We start from the raw sequence: 26,651 nt of genomic DNA, 5'->3' as shown, positions 1-26,651 counted from the left end.
TTAGCTATTTTTATATTTTGTTTACTGTTATTTTAAAATAATTAAATTTAGCTCTTATTTTCTTTGTCATGTCAATCCCTGTTTTTGTAAATGCTCGGCTACATTGGAAATAAGGGTTGCCCTCAATGTACATCCGAGTCAAAATAAAGGTTGATTGATTAATTGATTGATTGGATCTTTGAGATCATTGGCCTCACTGTTCCATTATTGTGTAGGGGAGTGCAACTCATTAGAAGTATGCTGTATAAGATGAGATATTCTTGTTCTAATGCTTTAAAAAAATGTCAAAATCTGGCTTAGTTCCAGGCTAATAGCCTCTTACCCTAGCAACCTAGATTTGTGGCCAATTATAGTAGATTGTAAGCAAAAATACCTTAGTAATGCCTGAGTAAGTCCCTGCAGGTACACATTCCATCGCTCTGATGTTACCATTTATCATTCTGTAAGCCTTGTTTAAGATATAATAGTGTCCCACTCAAAGTGCCTCCTACCTGCTAGAGAGCGGTAAACTATCAGATAGCTGTCCTCTGTCCTCTGATAAAACATCTAAACATCAGAACCGTAATTTCTCTTTTTCTTTCTTTCTTCTTTTCTTTCAGGCCGCACTTTCCCCACCCACCCGTACTTCAGCACTCAGCTGGGTGCAGGTCAGCTCTCTCTGTATAACCTGCTGAAGGCCTACTCTCTGCTGGACCCCGAGGTGGGCTACTGTCAGGGCCTGAGCTTCGTGGCTGGAGTTCTGCTGCTGCACATGAGCGAGGAGGACGCCTTCAGCATGCTCAAGTTCCTCATGTACGACATGGGCCTGCGGAAACAGTATCGACCCGACATGATCATTCTGCAGGTAGATAGATCTCTCTGCTGCAGTTCATCCAAACCGAGTCTCTTAATGCTGAGTATCAACCAATATCAATCCGATCCGAGTCTCTTAATGCTGAGTATTAGCCGATATTAATACAAGCTGAGTCTCTAAATGCTGAGTATCAGCCGATATTAATACAAGCTGAGTCTCTTAATGCTGAGTATCAGCCGATATTAATACAAGCTGAGTCTCTTAATGCTGAGTATCAGCCGATATTAATACAAGCTGAGTCTCTTAATGCTGAGTATCAACCGATATTAATACAAGCTGAGTCTCTAAATGCTGAGTATCAGCCGATATTAATACAAGCTGAGTCTCTAAATGCTGAGTATCAGCCGATATTAATACAAGCTGAGTCTCTAAATGCTGAGTATCAGCCGATATTAATACAAGCTGAGTCTCTTAATGCTGAGTATCAGCCGATATTAATACAAGCTAAGTCTCTCAGTGCTGAGTATCAGCCGATATTGATCAAATCCGAGTCTCTCAATGCTGAGTATCAGTCGATATTGATCTAATCTGAGTCTCTTATTGTTCAGTTGACTCTTAGAGAACTAAGAAATAAACACATAGGATTAAGATAATCAACACCTGAACCATTGAATATACACTTTGATAAGCCACACTCTCTCTCTCTCTCTCTCAGATCCAGATGTATCAGTTGTCTCGTCTTTTACACGACTACCACAGGGAGCTGTATACTCACCTGGAGCAGTATGAGATCGGGCCGAGCCTCTACGCTGCTCCTTGGTTTCTTACCGCCTTTGCCTCTCACTTCCCTCTGGGTTTCGTGGCCAGAGTCTTTGGTAAACAAATTTACACACACCTGCAGTTTTTTTGTTCATTTGTTTGTTTGTTTTTTACCATATGGTGGGGGGGTTTCGGGCTCTCAGTGATCTCTACACAAGTTTTGGCTCTCCAGGCTTTTACTCTCGTGGGCCAGAAGAGGCAACAGATCCTCCACCGATAATGTAGTGGAGTGTAAAAGAAGCCTTAAAGGCTTTTTCTTATGGAAAGGAATTTTATTTGCAGGCAAATTAAGTAAAAATCATCAAAAATGCAAGTACTTCAGCAAATGTACACAAAAAAAACTGAATTATATTTCCTTTGTTACTGTCCGTTTAGACAATGATACTTTTACTGAGAGCGGTACACAGATTTCCACTAAGGCTGGGTGCAGCAGCATGATATTCCCTCTGGGATTAATAAAGTGATCTATCTATCTACCTACCTACCTACCGATCGACCGACCTACCTACCTACCTACCTTTATAAGCCTTAGCATTAGCGGATAACCACTGCCCGACAGCGCTACACTGAGAAACCCTGAGTGTTCTGGTAAGCCAGGGTGATATTAGCTAGCGGTTTGTCCCACGTAGCTTATTTAAACACATTAAACCCACAGACTACAGTCTGATATACTCACCTCTGAACAGTGAAAGAGCTAGCGCTTAGCTTGTTTAGAGGTTAATGCTCCAGTCTCAGTGCTGGAGAAACTTCACTGAAGCTCCTGTATAACGCTGTACTTTCATTCATAAGGCGCACTGTTGATTTTTGGGAAAACTAAAGTATTTAAAACATTTTAAAATGATTATTTTTTAAACAGTATTAAAAAAAAAGTAAAGTTACATTATGCCTCAAAGGTTTTTAAATGTGACATAGGCAGAATATTATTATATTGCCCCTCCCTAAGCTGGACTGGTAGTTTTAAAACTGGAAGTTTTAGATGTGAAATAGCTAATTGAACTCCTTTTTCCAGTGTTCAAAGACTTGATTTAACCTGTCAGTCTGAGGAGTAAATCCTTCATCAGAGGAATGAGGTGAACAGCTACACAACAAAGCCTGCACATCCGGACTGAGACAGACATGCTTTGAGTGGGAGGCGATTTTACTGCAGTCATGGTGATTCCAAACCAGATTACTGTTACTCTATACAGCAGACTCTTTTTAAGCGGTTGAATGGCATCATAACTGTGGCTGGCGTGAAGAATGTGTACGTGCGGGGATGTTCCAGGCGTTACCAGGAACTTGTTTGCCTTATGTAAGTTATTAGGTTAACAGGTTATTAGTCAAAAAGTAGCACACATCTGTTATACTGAAGTCTTGCCTTTAAACAAACTGCCACATCACGCGTGTGATGTCTTGATCCATGTCGGCATATTGAGCGACTGTTATCATCAGTTTAATAATCAGCAATAATCAGCAATGTTACCAAACATTATTGGAAGGCTATTCTTTCAACTTCTTAGGAACTGAACATAAATTCCTGTCATTTTTTTCATTTACTCTTGAAAAATGTCACAGTATTTTGTGCACTGTAAGGCGCACCGAAAATCCATTAATTTTCCCAAAAATAGATTCTATCAGTCAGGTATTAAGGAGCAGTAAAGTCACTCCGCTGAAGTACAGTTTTATAAAAGAAGTTTCGGTTTAGTTTTCCAGCACCAAGACGGGAGCAATACTAGCATTTGCCACTAACAGTGCTAAGCACTAGCTTTTTCACCGTTCAGAAGTGAGTATATCAGACTGTACCCTGCATATAACCCCGCTAGCACTGCTGGAGCAGCATTAGCATGGTGCAGGAGCAAGAAAGTAAATACAGAAAAAAACTCTATTTAAAAGTTATTTATATAATATAAATTACGACATCAGAAATGTCCTACAAAATAGCAGTTGTATTTTTATGCTACTCTATTATCATAACATATCTGGATGTAATTGGTTTTAAATTGACAGTAGTATTGTTTATTATAATTATGTTGTGGAACAATGGCTCGTGCTGAATAATACAGATATACAGATCTGTTTGTCTGATGCCATGGGAAACCCTTTGTGGTTTCTTTAAGGACATTTCATTGGACAGTTCTTACGAAAGTGCCTAACCTTTAATACCTAACAACTGCAAACTGACAACTGGATTAGTCAGTGAAGCACTACTGAACATGTTCAAACTGTTGAAGTATATAATTACAGTCTAAAATGTAAAAGAAGAAGGAGAAAAACTGACAGGTGGTATCTGCATTTCAACTTTTTTCATCTCTTAAAATCCCAAACTTTTCAGGTCAGTTGGATTTCACTTGAGATAACATGGATAATTTAGAGCCTTATTAACACAGAGATTCCAAACCCCTTTTTTATATTTTTCTCTCTCTCTCTTTTACCTGCTCACCCACTTGTTTTGGATGTGCTGAAGTAAATTGAGCATAATACACAGTCAGTCATGCCTGGCGGCTGGCGCTAATACTGTTGTGTTTACTCACAAACCCATGACGGTGTGTGAGGGAGACAGTTATGAGTGCAATGCTGAGCACGCCCCTCGATTCTGCGGTAATCAACTGAGCCATCGTTTTTGGTTCCTTGTTGGTGCTGCCCCACCATTGGTCCATGGTTAGTACTGCCTCACCACAGTTTCCTGGATTGTGGTGGCCCACCGCAGGTCCCTGGTTGGTACAGCCCCACCAGTGGTCCTGGTTAATATAGCCCCACCAGTGGTCTCTTGTTAGTACTGCCCCACCGCAGGTCCCTGGTTGGTACAGCCCCACCAGTGGTCCTGGTTAATATAGCCCCACCAGTGGTCTCTGGTTAGTACTGCCCCACCACAGGTCCCTGGTTCCTTGTTGGTACTGCCCCACCATTGGTTTCCTGGATTGTCGTGGCCCACCGCAGGTCCCTGGTTAGTACTGCCCCACCGCAGGTCCCTGGTTGGTACAGCCCCACCAGTGGTCCTGGTTAATATAGCCCCACCAGTGGTCTCTTGTTAGTACTGCCCCACCGCAGGTCCCTGGTTGGTACAGCCCCACCAGTGGTCCTGGTTAATATAGCCCCACCAGTGGTCTCTGGTTAGTACTGCCCCACCACAGGTCCCTGGTTCCTTGTTGGTACTGCCCCACCATTGGTTTCCTGGATTGTCGTGGCCCACCACAGGTCCTTGGATTGTCCTGTCCCACCAGTAGTCCCTTTTTTGTAAGCTCCCATCTATGGTACCTGGTTGGTGCAGCCCAATCAGTTGCCTCAATTTGAAACTGTCCAGCTGTTTGGTACAGCCCCACTAGTGATACCAGGTTGGTACGACCCCACCAAAAGGCCCTGTTTTGTCTTGCTTCACCTGTGGTCCCATGTTTGAACAGCCCTACCAGTGGCCCCTGGTTAGTACAGTCAATATTTAGCTTTATTTAGCTTAATGCATGTATTATTACATACATTTATTAGGAAAACATGTACAATTGAAATGAGCTGTTATCAGATCTCAAACAGGACCTTGATTCAATCCTTAAATCTACACAGTTACAGTTTATATCAGCCCAGGTTTCTTTTTCATACCACCTCCGAAAAGTGACCTTTTTTTAGACCCAAATGCTAACTAAAAACATGCACTTACATTTTGCTTGTATTTTTTGTTACAGACATGCTGTTCCTTCAGGGGTCCGAGGTCATCTTCAAAGTGGCGCTGAGCCTTCTGGGTAGCCACAAGCCCCTTATCCTGCAGCACGACAATCTGGAGTCTATAGTGGACTTTATCAAAACCACACTGCCCAACCTGGGTCTGGTACAGATGGAGAAAACCATCAACCAGGTACTTGATTTTGTATGTCACGTGTGTTTGTGTGTGTTTTACAATCAGCACGTTTGTTCTTATATGTTTCTGTAATGATGCTCATTTTCTGAGTAACATTCTCAGTTTTACAACCCCTCCACCTCTTCACTGGCTAAACAGGCCACTCATTCTCTGTGTTTTTCTATCCGAACGACTTTCTGCCTCTCTCTCACACACACACACACTTTTTTTAAAGGTCCTTTATTACATTAAATATTACATTATAATTAATGTGTGTGTGTGTGTATGTATATGTATATATATATATATATATACTACAGTTCAAAAGTTTGGGGTCACTCAAACAATTTTGTGTTTTCCATGAAAAGTCACACTTATTCACCACCATACGTTGTGAAATGAATAGAAAATGGAGTCGAGACATTGACAAGGTTAGAAATAATGATTTGTATTTGAAATAACATTGTTTTTACATCAAACTTTGCTTTCATCAAAGAATCCTCCATTTGCAGCAATTACAGCATTGCACACCTTTGGCATTCTAGCTGTTAATTTGTTGAGGTAAGCTGGAGAAATTGCACCCCACGCTTCTAGAAGCAGCTCCCACAAGTTGGATTGGTTGGATGGGCACTTCTGGCGTACCATACGGTCAAGCTGCTCCCACAACAGCTCAATGGGGTTCAGATCTGGTGACTGCGCTGGCCACTCCATTACCAATAGAATACCAGCTGCCTGCTTCTGCTTCTTGCACAGTTTGAAGGTGTGTTTAGGGTCATTGTCCTGTTGTAGGACGGAATTGGCTCCGATCAGGCGCTGTCCACTGGGTATGGCATGGCGTTGTAAAATGGAGTGATAGCCTTCCTTATTCAGAATCCCTTTTACCCTGTACAAATCTCCCACCTTACCAGCACCAAAGCAACCCCAGACCATCACATTACCTCCACCATGCTTAACAGATGGCGTCAGGCATTCTTCCAGCATCTTTTCATTTGTTCTGCGTCTCACAAACGTTCTTCTTTGTGATCCAAACACCTCAAACTTGGATTCATCCGTCCACAACACTTTTTTCCACTCTTCCTCTGTCCAATGTCTGTGTTCTTTTGCCCATCTTAATCTTTTTCTTTTATTAGCCAGTCTCAGATATGGCTTTTTCTTTGCCACTCTGCCCTGAAGCCCAAAATCCCGCAGCCGCCTCTTCACTGTAGATGTTGACACTGGTGTTTTGCGGGTACTATTTAATGAAGATGCCAGTTGGGGACCCGTGAGGCGTCTGTTTCTCAAACTAGAGACTCTAATGTACTTATCTTCTTGCTTAGTTGTGCAACGCGGCCTCCCACTTCTTTTTCTACTCTGGTTAGAGCCTGTTTGTGCTGTCCTCTGAAGGGAGTAGTACACACCGTTGTAGGAAATCTTCAATTTCTTAGCAATTTCTCGCATGGAATAGCCTTCATTTCTAAGAACAAGAATAGACTGTTGAGTTTCAGGTGAAAGTTCTCTTTTTCTGGCCATTTTGAGCGTTTAATTGACCCCACAAATGTGATGCTCCAGAAACTCAATCTGCTCAAATGAAGGTCAGTTTTGTAGCTTCTGTAATGAGCTAGACTGTTTTCAGGTGTGTGAACATGATTGCACAAGGGTTTTCTAATCATCAATTAACCTTCTGAGCCAATGAGCAAACACATTGTACCATTAGAACACTGGAGTGATAGTTGCTGGAAATGGGCCTCTATACACCTATGTAGATATTGCACCAAAACCAGACATTTGCAGCTAGAATAGTCATTTACCACATTAGCAATGTACAGAGTGTATTTGTTTAAAGTTAGGACTAGTTTAAAGTTATCTTCATTGAAAAGTACAGTGCTTTTCCTTCAAAAATAAGGACATTTCAATGTGACCCCAAACTTTTGAACGGTAGTGTGTGTATATATATATATATATATATTTAGTTAGTGGCTAATGCTAATACTTCTCCAGTCTAAGTGCTGGAGAATTAAATTGAAACTCTTGTATAAAGCTATACTTTACCAGAGAGGCTTTAATACTTCTTACAACCTGACTGGTAGAAATCATACATAAGGCACACTAGATTACAATGTACACTGACACTTTTTTTTATTCTTTACGGATATTAATCTCAACATTTCTTTTTTTTGGACTGTAATAATGTTTTGAACACTTCCCACCTCTGACAAGACTGACACATCACCAGCAGCATCCAAACAAACCCTCCTCCTGTAATATTAGATTTAAGAGCTGTCAGTTATGAGTTGTGTGTTCAGGGCGGGGACCGGCCGCTGGCCTCTTAACACATATCTGACTGTTTTACCCTCCCTTTAACCAGCAAACACAAACAGAGACGTCAGTCACACGTCAGACTGTTATATAACATGTGAAGTGTCACCTCAGCTCATCAACACATCCATCTGACTTATTGTTTTCTTATATTTCAACACTTACCCTTTATTTCTTTCTCCCTCTCTCTGTTTTTCTGTTTCTCTGTTTGTTTTTCTCTCTCTCCGTCTCTTTGTTTGTTTTTCTGTCTCTCCATCTCTGTTAGTTTCTCTCTGTCTCTGTTTCTCTCTCCATCTCTCTCTGTTTTTCTGTCTCTCCGTCTCTGTTATTATAATTTATAATTAGTTTGTGTAATGCAGCACCAACACACACACTCAGCGTAGCTACACATGTGCCGGCGCACTTAACATAAGAGTCTCTTAAAGGGACAGAGTATAAATTACTGATTACTGACCGTTATATATATATCCCCCAGATCATTAAAATGAGCAAAGTTCTAATTCAGGAATCCTTACACCCAGGCTGAGATGTTTACAGTCCAATTTATCATGCATTCTTTATGCCAGCACCCCACGTTGGTTTTATATCCCCTCAAACATACAAGTATATACTATTATTTTAATATACACCATTTTTTTTTTATTCTTACATTCATCATTTTCTTTACATTTAAATATCCACTATAAAAACTTGCGCAATTAATCAATATTTTTTTTACTAGATTGACACCACTAGTTTAAATACAAAAGTAAATGAAACACATTCTTCACATTTATACTATGTTTTTGAATATCATTGTACATTATCTACATTATACAGTTTTTACATTTTCCTAATTGTATTTAAGTGCCCAGGTTTAATAGTGTACGTGTGTGTGTGGCTGTAGGTCTTCGAGATGGACATCAGTAAGCAGCTGCAGGCCTACGAGGTGGAGTACCACGTGCTTCAGGACGAGCTGTTGGACGGACCTTCCACTCTCAACCAATCCCAGCGCGCCGCTCAGCTGGAGAAGACCAATGGGAGCCTCCGTCAGCAGAACCTAGACCTGCTGGAGGAAGTGCAGGTACTTTACACACATCACAGCAGCATGCCAACACCGTGATTTAATCAGGAGGAGAGTGGAAGCCAGTTTTACACACTTTTCCTGAACTGGTTTCGACCAGGCGTCACAGTTTCCCAGCTTACGTAACTCGCAGGCCTGGTTTTAATGAGCTGCAGATCTAGTCTTATTCTAAATCAGCTAATACAAGTTAGTCTGGTCTGTGGTTTTGTTTTCAAATCAAACCTTTCACACCTCACACTGTATTTCAACACCACTCATCCTAGTTATTTGCCTCCATATGTTGGCAAAGGGTCTATTTTGGCAACACACCCTGCACTGAGAGTCTCAGTATTAACTGGAAATGATTAATGGTGAACTTTAATATTTCAGAGAGGAAGGAAATTGAAGGACATTAAACTTTATTGTGAACTTTTAATTTTTTAAATTTAAAATGAAGCCTAGTGATGGCTTTAATCAGGTTTATTATGCATTAGTCTGTTCACTATATGGTTAAGAGGTTAATTGGATTTATAAAATTAATGAATTTACTGTTTTAATGATATTTTCAAAGTGGATTAATGGAAATTGTATACCTTTCCATATAGAAGCTAACAGAAGGAATCTCAGTAGACAGACATTTTCCCCTTTAGAAACCTGAAAAGAATGTTTGCACTGTATTTCATGTAATATAAAAGATTTAAGGGGGCTGCTTACTATTTGTGTAAAAAAAAAAATATATATATATATATTTAAATTAATTGTACAGCAAACAATAACTTTAAATAGTGTTCTGTCACTTTAAATGCTGCTGATTGTTTTTTATATAGAAAAAAAAACTTAAGAGCTAAATATCTAAATTCAAGAATTGTTTATGTATCTGAATGAAATGCCCAGCCCAAATTTACCAATACACTCAGGTAACTGCATACTGCATACTGCAGGTATCTTAAAAAAGCAAAAATATTTATTTTATCTTAATATATATTAAGATATACTGAGTGGTAAAATGGCAACAAATAAAGTTTACAAAAGTTTATTATAAGCAAATCTTAACATACTGTCTGAAGTTTTTAGTTTGATGTAGCTGATCTGTGTTCAAATATGTTGTAATATATAAGTGTAAGGTACAAATGGCATATTTGGGGGGGTTGGCAGGTTCTTTTCCTGGCAAGGGCTCAGATTTTGACAACACCGGCTTTACACGCGAGGTCAGATGAGAGCAATTAATCGCAACAATGACAATATACTGCAATAAAAGCAACTTTTGGGTAATGTTTTTTTTAGAGTGGGAAAAAAGAGGAAACAATAGAATTGGCATGCCTAGACCTGTCACGATAGGATTTTTTTTGTGGACATTATATTGTTTCAGAAATTAGTGCGATATACAACATTTTTGTAATTTTAAGACTTTTAAATGCCACTGAGATAATAACAGAATAGCATTAAAAAAAAAGCAAGTATACTCTTTTTAAAGACAGCAACATTTAAAAAAATAATTTATTATAATTAGTTTGGGAATTCTATATACTTATTTCTTCACCTACTTTAGTCCAGTGTGAGTTATTGAAGCACAACTGGCTAAAATACTGTTCACTGTTATATATCAGAATAAACATACAAATAAAAACAATAGATGAGATCACGATAATCAGAAATGATTGAAGTCACGTTCATTTATTGTAGGATATATATCGATATTGCAATTATTGTGACAGGCCTAGACATGCAAATATATAATAATATAATCAAATAATTAATAAATAATCAAATCTGTTACATTATTTGAAATATTAGGTGATAACTGATCAGTATTTGTCATATGTATATAATTTTTTTTTTTTTCTAATAACAGTAAAAGTTATGTGGAGTAACATGTTTAGATTGTAAAGTCACCTTTAGTTGGATATTATATATATATATATTTTTTTGTTTAATTGTTATTAACTGTAATTCCGCAAATGTTGTTCTAAGTCACTATAGGGTGGGCTTTATCTACCATTACTCACTCTCTCTTATCTCTCAGGTCGCCCACGCCAGGATCCGCTATCTGGAGTCTCATGTGGAAGGTTTGGCCAGCAGCGAGGCGGAGCTTCGTCTGGAGGTCAGCTCTCTGCAGCAGGAGCGTTCAGAGCTTCAGCAGACTGTATCGCGTCTCCAGGATCTTCTCACCATGCACGGCATTCAGCACACTCCCTGCCCTGCTGAGGAGAGCCAGCCCTCTACATCTGGAACCACAGTGTGATCGGTGCTGCTATAAAACACAGCCATGTCTGCTTCTGTATTGTCTCAGTGTAGGACAAGAGAATCTTGTGAGACGCTACGCCTTCTACCTTCAGCCCTGCAGATCTGAGCAGAGTAGAGTCTTGATTCAGAGTGTTGTACTAAGAAGGTGTTCTGGTGAAACGTCTGTAAAAGCCCTTGCCTTCATTTGTGCCATCTGTCTGCAGGTGGGATAAAAAAAAGAGTGAGGGAATAGAGAAAAAAAGAGAGAGTAAGTTCCCTAAGACCTGTTCAGCTTAAGGGTTTGGTGCTGTTGAGGAATGGAAAGGGCATCAAATCACATCAAAGTGCATCACGTCCCTCAAGGTAGGAGATTAGAACTCACACCGGTTGGAGAACCAGACTAAGAACCAATCTCAGAAGATGAAAGTGAGGCTTTTTAACCTGGATTGAGGCTTATGTTCGAGGTGTGGTGTCCTCCTGTTCTTTTGCTCTGAAGCTCTGGAGCGCCTTAAGGCCAGAGATCAACGACTTTAACAAAGAGACTCTTATCTTCTTTTTCTTTGTTCACTCGTCCTCCTCCTCCTCCCATCACCCTCATCATCATGGAGGTGCTATCCTTACACCACCGCCCCAGTGTCTCCAGAACTCAATGGAGTTCTAATTTAGTGTTTCTGAAGATTCGTCTGACCAACCCTGCCCCTGGGTCAGCACTGATCTGCCTGACGACAGGCAAAGAACAATTGCACACATTTCCCAGAATGCACACTTCTGAGTGTGTGTATGTTTGTGCGCATGTGTGTGTGTGGGTGTGTGTACAGTATTTGCACCTGTTTCTATGTGCATGTATGTATGTATGTATGTGTGTCTGTTTTCCCAGATCACCCCATTTAAACATAAAGCACTGCTGTATTCTACTGTACTGTACAATTGTACATTATTAGCTTCCATCAAAGAACAAAGAATTGAGTGTTTGAATTTCGAGATTTGCTTCAGTAGATCTTTTCCTTCATCTGCTGTTGTTTTATGAACATCAAAGACTCAGTTCTCCAGATTTGTTTTGTACCAAAAATATCAATTAAACTCTCTTGTCTCTGTCCAGACACTAAATGTGCCTATGTGATTTTAGACTTCACGCGGGATTAGTTCAACATGGGAAGGTGCTGTAAAAGAATTATTACAAGAGTTTCTCAGTGATTTAAGTCCTGTCCTAATGCACAAGGATTTTAGAGCCTTCTACCTGCTCTAAAACAAGCTGTAGAAATAATGTTAGATTATAGTAATCCTGTTCAAATCGTAATGCAGGTGAATATTCTGTCAAACACTGTGGAAAAATTACTTTTTGCAGCTTTTCGGAAAGATGGTGGCACTTCCCAAGAAGTTCCGCTTCATACCACAAAACCTCAGGCATTGGACAACGTACAGCAATCAAATCCAGAAGACAAGCTAAAGGACAACTTAGAAGAGCAACGCTGCTTCTAGTGGGTAAAATATTGGTTTCATCTCAGATATTTATGCCAAGATTTCAATACAAATTAATGAATAGTTGACACTGAAACTTGAAGCCTACAAATTTGTCTAAGCAGCGACTCGATTCTGATACCTCAGCTCACAGATGCATTGTGCTGATTAACATCACCCTCGAAGTGATGAGCGCCAATCATCCCACCCAAGGGATGACAAGCTGCATGACCGGGATTCAAACCAGCGACCTCCCGATCATAGTGGCAGTGTTTTAGACTACTGGACCACTCTTATTTTCATAATTTGATAAAAACAAACAGTGTCAACAATAACTCACAAAAATACTTACAAACGCGATGTCAAATTTACTGTGATTATGAATTATGTATTATTTATCATGTACAGCAAATAGTTTTATCAAACCCAACAACTTCACTACTGTATGATCTCACATGAGTCTCTTCAGACCTTACAAATGTTGCCACAATTCCCCCAGTGAGGGTTCTGTATGAGGGTTCTAAACAGACCTGGCAACCTATGACCGAATCTAAAAGCGCTGCCTACGCATGTGTTCTCAAATCAACACGTGGCTCAACCAACACACTCCTACTAATCAGTTGTTTATTTGAAAATACGGACTTTTGAGGTCCAGAACAAATATGAAATTGACCATCCAGGCTGTTAACAGTGTTAGACCTTGATTTATGCACTGGGGTACAGTCATGCTTCAACATGAAAGGGCCTTCCCCACATTGTTTTCACAAAAAAAAAAAAACAGTTGTCTAGGTGTCTTTGAACATGAATGCATTATGATTTCTATTCAATGGAACTAAAGGGTCAGACACTTAAAAAGCAAACCTTGTAGCATTATCCCCCCTCAACCAAACTTTACAGCCAGCACAATCCAGTACAGTCAAGACCAAGACCAGTAACATTCTGCTGCTATTCGCCAAATCCAGACTCAACACTCAGACTGCCATAGTTCAACAAATTCAGTAACTTAGAGGCAGGGCCGCTGCTAAGGTTTTGGAGGCCCTAAGCATAACTGGTCAGGGAGGCCCTCCATGCATTTTTTGATTATTTATTTGACTGGAAAATGTCACATCTGGCAACAACCAACAGAGCAAACCGAGCCGTGCCATTTCAGGCAATAGGGGTGGGGGCATTATATTATGCACAAAAATAATAACGTGCCGCTTTTAAGTAGTAGAGTAGGTGCCCCATGCAATGTTTAAAGACAAAAAAGATGAGCGTATCATAAATAATTCACATTGGGTTTTAAATTTAATAATGTCATAATTTCAACACATTTCATTCTCAGTCAATTTGGCTCCCTGCAACTGCAAAATGGTTGAGGCCTAACGCTGGCTGCGTTGTCTGCGTATGCAGAGCGGCGGCCCTGCTTAGAGGTGTGTCCCAATACTTTAGTCTAGAGGTGGCAAATATGGTTATATTTAATCATATTGCTATACAAAACAAAAATGTATGAATGATGAGTTACAGAATATTTTGAAGTATAAGTATTTGAACAGTGGTTTTAAGGATCCATCTCTACTGATACATTTTGACTGAACACATGTATCTCTCCAAATGTTGTGCATCATAAAAATGTATTATAATCATTGTGATATAACCTTTTTACCATATTGCCCACACCTACTTTTTACTTATATCGTGTGAACTGACTTTCATAACAAAAAAAAATTAAACAAGCAGCAGCTCGGCACCATAATTAACCATACAGCATCAATAACATTAGCTGCCATGAAGACATGTTCGCTTGGACATGTTTTACAAGCTCGACACGCCTTTATACACGAACCACTATGCAAATTTACATTGTGCAACCTGCGTATACCATTGCTTAACCTAGCTGAAGTTGAAAGTGAAAGTTAACTAACAAAGTATTGCTTGTGTACAACTGATGGCAGACACATTTGTCAGACTCGTTCACTATTGCTGCTGTTTGGTGCATATAGCGCTTCTAACTGAAGACACCAGTATTTCAGTAAATTAATCTAAAATAGATGCATTATGTTGTAGTTTTAGATTGCTTATGCACACAGTGCACAGTACAGGTGTTGCTAATGATCATGACTAGCACCATCTGGCTAAATTTGTCTGTGTGATGAGACAAGCAACTCATTTAATGCAGGAGGCCCCACACACAAACAAAATAACAAAAACCGTGTGATGGCTGAAACTTAAATGAGACATTTTACCTCTTTTTTTGCACGTTAGAATAGGTCTATGCGCTATCCGAAACATGTTTACGTTCAAGTTCTTTGCGCAAAATCACTCTCGCATAAAGATAAACATCTAGACAGCTCTTTTCTAGACAGTTTCAATCCCTTTTCAAAATGTTAGTATTAGCTTGTGCTAAATGGCAAAACATTGACAAGCTAGCTAATGCTTAACTTGCCACATACAGAAGGTACAGATTCCTCACTCAGACGAAGTCTGCAGGCTAATCCTGCTGTGTAATAAATGGGGTTTCCTTACTCGATCTAGTGTGTGGGGCTCTGGTGGGGGTTGACAGGTGAGATGTGATATCTTACTGTGATGTCACAGTGATGGAGCCATCTAAAGAGCTTATAGAAGCATTTGATTTCTGACAGGAAACTCTCAGCTGATTCACAAAAAAATGGATGGATGCAAAGTGGAAATATGCATGCATGCAAAACATACATTTTTTATAATGTGTCCCCTTTAGGTTGGACTATAAATTAATTAGAAAGTAAATTACTTGCCTAAGAAAGGTGATTGAAGTGCACGTGAATTGTTTAAAAAAAAAAAAAAAGACAAAATTCCTTTGTTAGCTGTGTGAGAGACAGCAGAACATGAGCGCACGGCCTACCCGTCACTGCCTTCTAACCTTCTGAACCTGGACTGTTTTTGACAGGCACTAATGGCGAAGGGATTTGAAGGATGGAAGAAAGAACGAATGGTGGAGAAAAGAATTTGAATTTCTTCATTTTTCGTGTGTACAGTCATGCCCTCAGCAGACCTTTTTTACTTTCTGTGTCTTCTGGAATGTTCTATATCTGTGTGCATGCACCGATTCTCTCTTCACGTCTTCGTGAAACTAGAATACGCTGTTGTTCCTGAAGCGTTTTGTGTTTTTAACTTTTTTACTGACGGCTGTACGGTATACCCTTGATTTGTGCTGCTGTTGTCTATATTGAAACGTAGACTAATGCCTGTCGGCCAGCTATCTTATCCTGCAGTCATGTGTGTCTGCCCTTGCTTGTATAGAGGTGTGTATGTCTGTCTGGAAGACTGTGAGAAAAATATTTTATCAACCAACAGCTCCTCACTCATCCCACAAACAAGTTTAGACAGAATGCCCCTCCTGTTCACGAGAATCAGACACACTGCACTAAATAAATGTGTATGTGTACACTAACTCTCATCCAGGCTAAGGTAACACTGCAGCTTTACTCTAGAGAAAAAAATTGCCTTTGACACCAAGCTAAACTGCTTGAATTTTTGCACCAGGAGTGTAAAGAGCATAAAGTTATCCAAAAGCAGTGTGTAAGACTGTTGGAGGACATGCATGATGCAAGATGCATGAAAACTGTAATTAAAAACAAGGGTTATTCCACCAAATATTCATTTCTGAACTCTTAAAACTTTATAAATATGAACTTGTTTTTTTTGCATTATTTGAGGTCTGCATCTTTTTTTTGTTATGTCAGCCATTTCTCATTTTCTGCTCTAAATAACGATATTTTTATTTGGTATTTGGGAGAAATGTTGTGTGTAGTTTATAGAATAAAACAACAATGTTCATTTTACTCAAACATAAACCTATAAATAGCAAAATCAGATAAACTGATTCAGAAACTGAAGTGATCTCAATTTTCTTCCAGAGCTGTTTTGTTATAGGTCACCCTCACGTTCATCACTACTTAAAATGTTAGAGTTCTACAATTAATTGCAGCACAGCAGCTGCAGATGTTTAGAACCTGGTTAGAAAGGTTTTTGAGCATTTCCCCCATTGATTTGGTGGGGGAAAAAAAACATGTTATGCATTAATAAGATGTTATACGCAAACTTACGGATCAGATTCGCTGGGGCAAGCGCAAGAATTCAAATAGTAAATAATAACAATAATAGTAATAGACTAGTGCAAATTTCTGTGCAGTTAATCTTCTTGGCTAAGCTTGGCTACAGGAGCTGTTTAGCTCAAAGCTGTGGAGTTTTGCTCTTTAAGAGATTATTATTCACACCCAGCTGATGCCTCCTACCTCAAAACTTTACAGGAGTTTCTCAAGAACTGTTACATAACCAGAGCAGATGGAAGATTCATGCAAGCTGTTACAGAACAGGTAGGAGTTCCTTAAAAACTGTTTTAGTAGCATGGCAAAACCATTGCTATGTTAGCTGAGATGGTTTTTGCCAAAAAAAAAAAAAAGGAAAAAGTATGAATATGGATGAATGAGTTGTGAAGTTAACACTGTCTTACTTAACCTTTTGTCCAGACCGCTCTGACAACTGTCAAGATCATCACTTACGATCAACTTTAAACTTAAAAGGAGACGTTTTTAGATTGTTGGTAAAAGCAAATCTGCCTAAAGAAATCCAGTAGGTAATCCTGTAGTGTTGGCCTGAGAAAGGAACCCGAGCCTAGATCCTAAAAACAGCCCCTGACCATTATCCCCCTCCACCAAACTTTACTGTAGCACTCCTGTAGCAGTCCTGTAGCTAAAACTCTTCAGGCATCCGCCAAAGCCGTGTTGATCCGTCAGCCTTGACAGATCCTGTGAAGTGTGATTCATCACTCTGCAGAACACGTTTCCACAGTACTCAGTGTCCTCTTGTTGATTTACTGCTCTGTGGTTGAGCTGTTGTTGCCCTTACATGCTTCCATTTCACAGTTTACTCCCAAAAATAAGGGATAAAACTAAGAGATAGTTGAGTGATGCCATGAAATAACCAGAATTGAAAGAAATGTAAGGGTAAGGAATCACTGAACAGGTTAAAGAAGTCAATGTTCATGTTTTTTTTTTGTTTGTTTGTTTTTTTTACCAATTTTCAGGTTCTTCATGCTCTTCAAATCTTTTTTTTTATTTTCTGTATCCATATAGACCTTCAACTACATCTAACAACAAACCTAAAACCACCTTGGTAAACATCTGGTAGACAATAGCATCTTCATTGCAACACCTTGACAACCAATCACTTTTCAGAGCAACCACCATAGGAACTACTAGCAACAGTGACTAGCAGCTGTACCATAGCAAAACCTTAGCAGCCACCTAGCAACCACTTAAGGGATACCATAGCAGCCACCTTTGAACACAACAGAAAGCAGCTAGCAACACCAGAGCAACCAGCTAGCAACCACCAAGCAACACCTCAGCAACCAACAGCTATGCCACCACCTAGCAATTACAGGAGGGATACCATAGCAGCCACCTTTAAACACAAAAGAAAGCAGCTAGCAACACCAGAGCAACCTCTTTACAAATACAAATTTACACCACACTTACCAGTATCATTTTCTCTTCACTTACACTACATTGTCTTCATTATATAAGGCTGAATTCTGATCTTTGTGAACGAAAGTAAACCTTATCAATCATTAATAAACGATTATGTTCGCTCAGCAATCTCTCTCTCTGTAATCCTGGAAGTGCTTATCAAATCTGTCTTTAATAACCAGATTAAACTTTAGCCTGGCGTGAGTAATGCACGCTCCTAGGTGATTGCATCGTCAGATTTTTTTGTTTAGTTTTTTGCACTTTAATCTTACAAGCACTGAGGTTGTCTGGTTTAGTGTCTTGATTAGAAGATAGTAGGGGTTGGCAATATGGCTCTAAAATAATATCACGATATTTCATGGTATTTTCACGATAACGATACTTTTGGCGATATGACAAAACACTGAGTTAGAAAAATTATTTAGAATTGTGTTATTGCATGCAATATGATATGGCTAACAGATAAAATATTTTATCAGATTTGTAACAGAAGTCATGGATTCAGAATGTCATGATACTAACAATAATGCACTACAAATATCTCCATATATCCAGGATTAAAGTAAAATAAATTATACTGGACAGGTATTATCTGTCTCTAGTATATATATAATGGGAAATGAGAACAGTATGAATTTTTCTTTTGCTAAAAATGGCAAAACAATAAGGTTGGACCTGAAAATCTCAATTTAGCTAAAGGAAGAGGCAACAATCTGTCAAAATCAGTGAAAAACTGGAACTTAATATTTAATAAGAAGCTGCCTGATAAGAAGCCGAGTTCAGGCTAACAATCAAAATCTGTGGTGTTGACACACACTACTCGATTCTACTCGAGAGGTCTCTAAATCCCACAAATTAACTGACTGTCGCCTTAGTAACTATTTTACGCCCTTCTGGATTTTACAGTGTTCAGATTTGTTTATATAACAAAAGTAACAAAATAACAAAAGTCCTTTTGTTATTTGTACACTTTCTTCTCCACTAGAGACACTGGTGGTACAACTGCACCACCAAAGAAGCAGATACAGCTCGCTTAGTACTGCTAGCCAGTTAGCATAACAAGTTAACACACTGTAAGCTCAGCCCTGTGGAGTCAGACGCTTGTTTCATTCCCTCCTGCCTGGACAGAAATAAGAAAAACACTTTATCTGAGGAGCTCCTGCTGCTGTTCCTCACTGTATGAGTGCTTTTATCCGTGTAAAATAGAACAACAACAACAAACAGCAATTATTCTCTCAGAAATGAGCTCAGAAAAGTCCCAGAAATGGTGTTGGGTACTGAATCATTTATTCAGCACAAGAGATAAAACTCTCTATAAAATATGAATACTGTAGCTTAAAGGATAATTTTAATGCACACTGAACTGAATGAATTTGTTAACTTGAGAAAGAAAGGAATTGTGGCCGATTTTAATACTGTAATGCCTCTAATGGGTTCAAGCATAAGATATTGTTATTTTGATATTAAACTTGTGTTTTATAGAGCTTTGGAAAAATATATATATTTTTTTAAATACTTGAACATTGAATATTTAGCTCCATTTATAGTGTTTATGGAACTATTTAAAATATGTAGTTTTGTAAATGAAGCCGTGGTAAAGTTGTTGGCGTATCTCTTTTTAAGGTCTATTGTTTAAATATATTCTTTAACTGTTTTTTTTTTGCTAATAAAAACTGATTTCTACATATATTGTGTACTATATTTGTGGGGGAAAAGTAAACCTAATACTAAATCAAAGCCTTAATTTAAAGCCTTAATGTTTTATACTATATTTTATGCACTCCTAACATTAGAGTAAGAGTAAAAAATTAATTCAAATAAAATAATTTAAAAATACACTGATATATACCGTAAAACTCTACATTAGATGTATGTGATTCTCTCTAAAACCTAACCTCAACCATGAATCAACACTAAAACCAAACCCATACCTTAACCTTAAATCTAACCCTAAATCTAAATCCTTAAAATGTTAAGATTAAGATTAAGAGCTGGGAGTAGGATTACATTCATTAGACAATCATTTACTTTCACCTTAGCTTTCACTTGCATAGAACAGACATTTAGCTGAATGTTATTTTAGCATTAATTAGTTAGTAGTTTGAGGCGTCTACAATAAAGCACCCAAGTGTTACCGAAAGTCGGAATCTCAGTAATGTTGGCACGATGTACACGTACAGTTCAGAGGAAATTAGCAGGAGTCCTGTGCAAATAAAAGCTAAAGCTTTACTTGGAAATAAAGTGACATCTAGATTACAGTCTGGAATGTTGGCAGAGATTTTAGTTTTAGAATTAAACTACATCATTTTACATTAAACATAACTGTGGCTTTTATGTTTAGTATGAACAAACAGATCCTGGTAAAAATATCCCATGCCTTACCAGTGTTGGTAGTAACGGCGGTAAAACTAACGAGTAATCTAACTAATTACTCTGACTGTAACTATAACGCCGTTACCATTTCTGACACCCCGTTACTGCACGTTACTTTAGTCGCTCAATTAACTTTTTTTTTTTTAACTTCGCTTTGCCCTGGTTAACCGATCCTCTTTCCGGTGAACTTGAGCTTCTGGCCGCTGTGCCTGTGGTTTGGCGTGGTGAAGTGAGGCACAATTGTGACGATTTGCGTGCTCTAATCAATTCAGTGATTGCCGTGGACAGCCCAAGTTCCGATTTAAGGACGTTAAACTCTTTTTAGCTGCTCCGGTTTTTGTGGTGCTGCTGCTTTTAGAGCTCAGATTCTCTGTCCGAACCCGACCTGACCCAAGGACCGACCCGAAATCAGGATCCTATTTTTATTTTATATAAAGCTCTGGTGTGATAATCACAATATAGCTAAGTAACCAATTATTATTGTTCACTAAAGCGAACGAAATAGCGAAAACTGAAAGTGAAAAAACATTTGTGTTAACTGAATCTAATAAAAACGGTAATTAAAAGGAAAAAACATAACTATCTCGAACTGTATTTTGTGTTTATAAAACTAACTAAAACGAACTGAAATTACTGATAGAATACCCTCATTTTCGTGTTTAATTTATATATAAGCGCTGTTGTACAGCGGAGTTGTACAGCGGGCGGTGTTGTGCCGAGCGCGTGGCACCTGGTCCGTGGCGTTAGTTCTTGTGTAAAGCGCTCGCGCTAGCCGCAAAATACGACAGAAAACACTGAGAAAAATAAAAAACAAAATAAAATTAAACTATAATAAAAATGAAAAATGTAATCACGCAGCTCTGGGCGCACGTGAACGCATCCGCGTTTGACTTGCAGCACTGTGTGTAGCTGTTCTTAAAAATCATTTAAATTAAATAATAGTTCTATGCTTTTATGTTAGTGTTAATTAACATAATTCTAATTATTTTTCGCTCATTCAATCAGCCTGAAAACAGACAGTTTATGGGTCGGATCGGGTGGGGCTCATAATGACAGCTCATGGTTCGAGCAGAACGTGCACGGACTCGGCTGGGACGGGTCGGATTTTTTGGGCCCGATCTAAGCTCTATGAAGCTGTTATATTAATACCATTTTAACGGTCATTAGATGGGTGTTTTTGTCCATTATTTGGTTTTGTTTATATATACATATTTCCTTTGAGTGTGTCTTGGTTTGTTTAATTTCATCCCCAGACGCGTTTTTCCGTCTTTTCCGTTTTTTTCAGTATTACAAGTTAAAGTAATTTTCTTTGGTTGTGTGGAGAATTTCGTTTTTTTGTTTTTTGAAATTCGTTTATATATCGTTTATATTTTTGTCAACATTTTGGGTTTATTTTCATTTGTTATTTTTCTAATAATAAAGTAAATATCGTAAATACATAATTGATTTCCTTTTTTTTGACAGGCAAATAATAAAAGTAACGTGATCGTTACTTTTACTGGTAACTAGTTACTTTTATAGTGGAGTAACTCTGTTAGTAACTCAGTTACTTTTTTGGAGAATTAACGAGTAACTATAACTAATTACTTTTTCAAAGTAACGTGCCCAACACTGTGCCTTACTGACATCACTTTAACACAGCTTATATTGTGGATAATATGATATTTCGGCCTGTGATTGCCTATTTTACTGCAATAATCATTTCTTAGGTTTTAAGTTTAAAGAAAAACATATGGATTCTTCACAGTTTTGCACATCTTGGCTGGATTTTCTCAGTCAGCTTTATGAAGCTAAATCACCTGAAATGTTCAGCTTTCAGTTAACAGCTGTGCTGAACTCCTCAAGACTTATTTTTTTTACTCAACTCATCAACTAAGTAAAGTAAAAAAAAAATACTTTGAGAAATGAAGAAGATCAGTCCATCTGAAAATTTTCAAAAACTATTAAAACCATTAAAAACTTTATGATGAAACTGGCACTTATCAGGATCACGCCAAGAAAAGAAGAGCAAAAGTAAAGAGCAAGAGCAAAAGTTAATCAGAGTTACCAGCCTCAGAAACTACAAGTTAACAGCACCATAGATATAAGCACCTAAATGATTCTTTATAGAGTATTTTTTTGGTTTAACACTTTTTTTTTGTTAAGTTACTACATGATTCCTTTTGTGTTCCTCTATAGTCTGAATGACTTCAGTATTCAGTATCGTTAATATAGTTCATGTATTTGTTGGTTATGAAAGAAAAACATGCACAAATATATATCAGTACTAGAAACCCTTAATAAAAAAAAAACTTAAAAATAACTAAACAGACAGGTTGTAAGTGTAACAACGACGTCCAAGGTCAGGTCCTGCACTGCAGCACTGGTTGGAGCACATATCTCACATATCTGTGTGTGTGTGTTTGAGTGTGTCGTCCATCAAATAGGCTTCCATCACTAAACTGAAGCTGAAAAAGGTCGTTTTAGGGCACCGCTGGTAATTTTGTCACTTTAGGAAACGTGACACAACGAGCGCGGGAAAGAGGCGGAGACTGTTTATTTAACGACCACAAAGACCTTCACACAGGAGATGGTCAGGAAGGAGTTGCCTCAGACAACAGTGGCCATTCACCCGGAGGAAATGTGTCTGCTGCCCAGACGAGTGCACACACAGCCCTCTCAGGGTGGCACACCCACCCCGCCCAGCTCCAGCCCATCCTGAGGGACCTCGGGGTACTTCAGAAAGTGAGGGTGTGGAGCTGAGGCTGTTTTAATACACTTTCAGACACAAACTGAAACTGTTCAAAGGTTCAACTTTGTTGCAAAAGCAAAGAAATGCAGGATCAACAACTAAGTACTAAATTGGAAGTGTTAAAACAATAAAATATTGCCTATCCTTGCACACCTTATACGACTGACTAATAGTCGAAGTATAAGAAAAATCCTATTTTTATCAGTATCACGATATGTGTTTAACGAAAAACACATACAGAGAGTTGCAGTAACATTGTTAATAACAGGAAACTAGAACAGACTGTGTTCACCTGATATAAAAAAAACTGGAGGCAGAGCGAGGTTGAGCAAGGTACAGTGGTACAGGCAGAACAAGACAGTAAATTATATTTTTACGTCAAATGTAATTTATGGCAGATTGACTTGCAAGGTTATTCCTATTACAGAGGTGGGCTAATGTAGAGTTAGGAGTCTTGAGTTAGGAGTCTTGCCACAGTCACCTAGTGCAGGAATTGAACCCCAGTCTCCCACCTGACGTGGTGGTATCATTTGGGCCACACTAACCTTGAGGTAGATTGTGTGTTAGACTGAAGTAGTGTGAGGTAGATGAGGTAGAGGGTGCTAGAGCAAGGTTGAGTGAGGTAGAGAGAGGCGAAATTAAGTAGAGCAAGGTAGAATGAGGTAAAGGGAGGAAGGGTGGGGCAGATTGAGGTAGAGTGGTATAGAGCAAGGTAAAGTTTAATGAGTTACTAGAGTAAAGTAAAGTGAGGCAGAGTTAGGTAGAGTAAGGCAGAGAGAGTTAGAGTGAGGTAGAGTAAGGTATATCGAGATGGAGTGAGGTAGAGTGATGTAGAGAGAGGTAGAGTGATGGAGAGTAAGGTATAAGGAGATGGAGTGAGGCAGAGTGATGTAGAGAGAGGTAGATTGAGGCAGAGTAAAGTATAGCGAGATAGAGGGAGGTAGAGTAATAAAGAGTAAGAGGGAGGTAGAGTCAAGTGAAATGAGGCAGAGAGAGTTAGAGTGAGGTAGATTAAGGTATAAAAAGATGAAGTAAGGTAGAGTAATGTAGAGGGAGGTAGACAGAGGTAGAGTAAGGTATAGCGAGATAGAGGGAGGTAGAGTAATAAAGAGTAAGAGGGAGGTAGAGTTAGGTAAAAGGAGATGGAGTGAGGTAGATTGATGTAGATTGTGGTCAAGGGAGGTAGATGAAGTCAAATGAGGTAGAGCAAGATAGTATGAAGTAGAATAAGGCAAAGAAAGGTAAAAAAATAGAGATTGTAGATTGAAATAGAGTGGGGTAGAGTGAGGTAGAGTGAGGTAGAATATGGATATGGAATATGGAATTGGAGCACTGGCTGATGTTGGGTACCCAATAGTTCCTCTCTACACAGACAGTACGATTACTGTGCAATCACAGTAATTATGTAGTGACCAAAGGAGGATGGGTCCTCGCTTCCAGGTTTCTGCTCTGAGAGAGTTCTTCATTGCCTCTGCTGCTCACTGTGGTTTTCATGTTATGTCTGTTTCTCTGTCCATCTATTAGACTTCTGTAAAGCTGCTGTGTGACATCAGTTGTATTGCTAAATAAATAAATAAACAAACAAACATTTATTTCACATTTTAAGCAGGATTACATTTCATTTCTATCTGTTACAGTGGCAAAATAACAACAATAAAAAAACAAGCACCCAGCAAGGTCATTACTGCCTTTAGCCACGTTTGAAGTCTTTAACTTCATGTTTGATGGATTTTCACCCATTCTTCTCTACAAAAACTCCTTTCGTTCTGTGAGATTCTTGACCCTGTCTGGTTCTTCTGCTCTATTTAAAACCTATCCACCGATTTATGGTGATGTTCAGGTCAGAGGACTATGAGGGTCATGGGAAACCTTGCTCAGCTTGCCCCCCCGGAGGTAGTTTGTTGTAGCTTTTAAAAAAGGCGTGTTCAGAGTTTAGGGTCAATATACTGCTGCAGATGCTCATCCCCTTCCTATATTCACCTTTTTTTTTCTTTTACAGATGAGAACAGAACTGTTCAATTGTTCATGAGCCACTATCTGCAACACAAGCCCATAGCATGATCCATCCACCCCCATGCTTAACAGTTGAAGAGGGACGGCCCTTTTGTTTATTTATTTCTGATGACTCTATTTAGTAAGAATTATCTTTGTACAGGTGTCGCCGAACAGTAGAACATTGCACAATATGTGAATTCCCACCTCTGTATATGTTGTGAGGTGTTCTCTTGTGAGCGAGGCTGAATGCTGCCAGTGTGCTCATCACAAGGCAATGGGAAGTGCAAAGTACGGTAGAGGAAACATCACGATTCTGACCTGCTTTGCTGCTTCAGGGCCTGGCCAGAAAAATATGAATTTTCTCTGAAAAGTGTAGCAACATATTCTACAGGATAGTGTCTGGGAATCAGATCAAACTCTGTAGAATCTGGGTTATGCAACAGGACAATGACCCAAAACACGTCCACAACAGAATGGCTTATGAAAACCAAATCTGCTTTTTGGAGCGACCAAGTCAGAGCCCAGATGGCAAACCAATAACAATACTATGGATTGACTTGAAGAAAGATGTACACCGATCTGACCCACATCTACAGGAGGTGCCTCGTTGGGGTTATTGCTGCCAAATAGTGAACTAAGTGTTTTTTGAAGCTACTAGCATTGTCCCACATTGTAAGAGGAATTGTTCAAAGTTGCTAACTCTGCGTTAGCAATACCAGCTGACAGACTCAACCTACGCCTCTAATGCTCCATTAGCAATGTTGCCGACTGGGCTCATCCAATGTTACTAACGCCACAATTGCTATTCTGGCGATCGGGCTCAGCAATTGTCGTTAATGCTACACTGGCAAAACTGTTCTGACAACCTGGTTCAGTTGGCATTGCTATCCAATAAGCAGATTTCTCTATCTAAACTGTTCTGAAGCTTTAAGTACGATTCTGCTAACCATGTGGTGAAAACCCTGTTCATTCGTGTTTCATGCCAAATTGTGTCCAAAATAGAGTACCAGTCAAGAGTTATTATTAATTTCATTGTAGATAAACACTAAAGAATTAAAAACTATGGCCTTTACAAACATGACCTTGTCATAAAACCCCAACCCAGGTGATTTGGGGTAAGTTAAACGAGTGAAAAGTGAAGGAAAGGCAGTTAACAAGAGCTCAGCACCTCTACAACTCCTTTAAGACCATTCTAGCTTCTACCTTATGAAGACGACTGCGAGAATAATGCCAAGAGTTGGCAAAGTTGCCATTAAAGCAAAAGGTGTAACTTTATAGAAGAATCTTAAGTACAAAACATATATTGGCTTGTTTAACAGTCTTGAATATTAATCTACAATGTAAAAAATGATTAAACATTAAAGAAGGGGTGTGTCTAAACTTCTGGCTTATACTGCATTCACGGAGAAAAGTTTCTATTTTTTCACAGACGTGTGCTGGCATGACACTGTGGTCACACCCAGTCATCTGAAATGACCCCTCCCTTCCCGCCTCCCTCCCTCCTTCCTCCAACAGGCACTGGCACAGTTCACTGAACATACTGACCTAAATCCAGCACTCATAGAAAAATACCATCAGCGAGAAATGCAAATTTCCTACCCCTTAGGTTTCCATTCCAATCAAATGTT

At 39.0% G+C, this 26,651-nt stretch overlaps 1 protein-coding gene and 1 long non-coding RNA gene across 6 annotated transcripts in view; one reads left to right on the top strand and one right to left on the bottom strand.

Annotated features, from left to right (window-relative positions):
- The window catches only part of tbc1d1 (TBC1 (tre-2/USP6, BUB2, cdc16) domain family, member 1), a 96,166-nt gene extending 84,221 nt beyond the window's left edge, over positions 1-11,945 (top strand). For all 5 annotated transcript variants that reach the window (XM_022681729.2, XM_022681728.2, XM_022681727.2 and 2 more), the window contains 5 exons: positions 600-844; positions 1,509-1,668; positions 5,266-5,435; positions 8,599-8,775; positions 10,778-11,945. In XM_022681729.2, coding sequence (XP_022537450.2) covers positions 600-844; positions 1,509-1,668; positions 5,266-5,435; positions 8,599-8,775; positions 10,778-10,996 — 971 coding nt within the window. In that variant the 3' untranslated portion in view covers positions 10,997-11,945. The remainder of the gene's footprint in view (positions 1-599; positions 845-1,508; positions 1,669-5,265; positions 5,436-8,598; positions 8,776-10,777) is intronic.
- LOC111195191 (uncharacterized) overlaps positions 8,674-26,651 on the bottom strand; it is a 72,182-nt gene continuing 54,204 nt past the window's right edge. The window contains exons 4-5 of the long non-coding RNA XR_007429582.1: positions 10,761-11,195; positions 8,674-8,760 (exon numbers count right to left, since the gene is read on the bottom strand). This is a non-coding gene — a long non-coding RNA (uncharacterized LOC111195191). The remainder of the gene's footprint in view (positions 8,761-10,760; positions 11,196-26,651) is intronic.

This window comes from Astyanax mexicanus, chromosome 25, assembly GCF_023375975.1.
Source record: "Astyanax mexicanus isolate ESR-SI-001 chromosome 25, AstMex3_surface, whole genome shotgun sequence".
NCBI classification, from domain to species: Eukaryota; Metazoa; Chordata; class Actinopteri; order Characiformes; family Acestrorhamphidae; genus Astyanax; species Astyanax mexicanus.
Note: the sequence above shows the minus strand (reverse complement) of the source record. Positions and strands in the feature narration are given on the sequence as shown.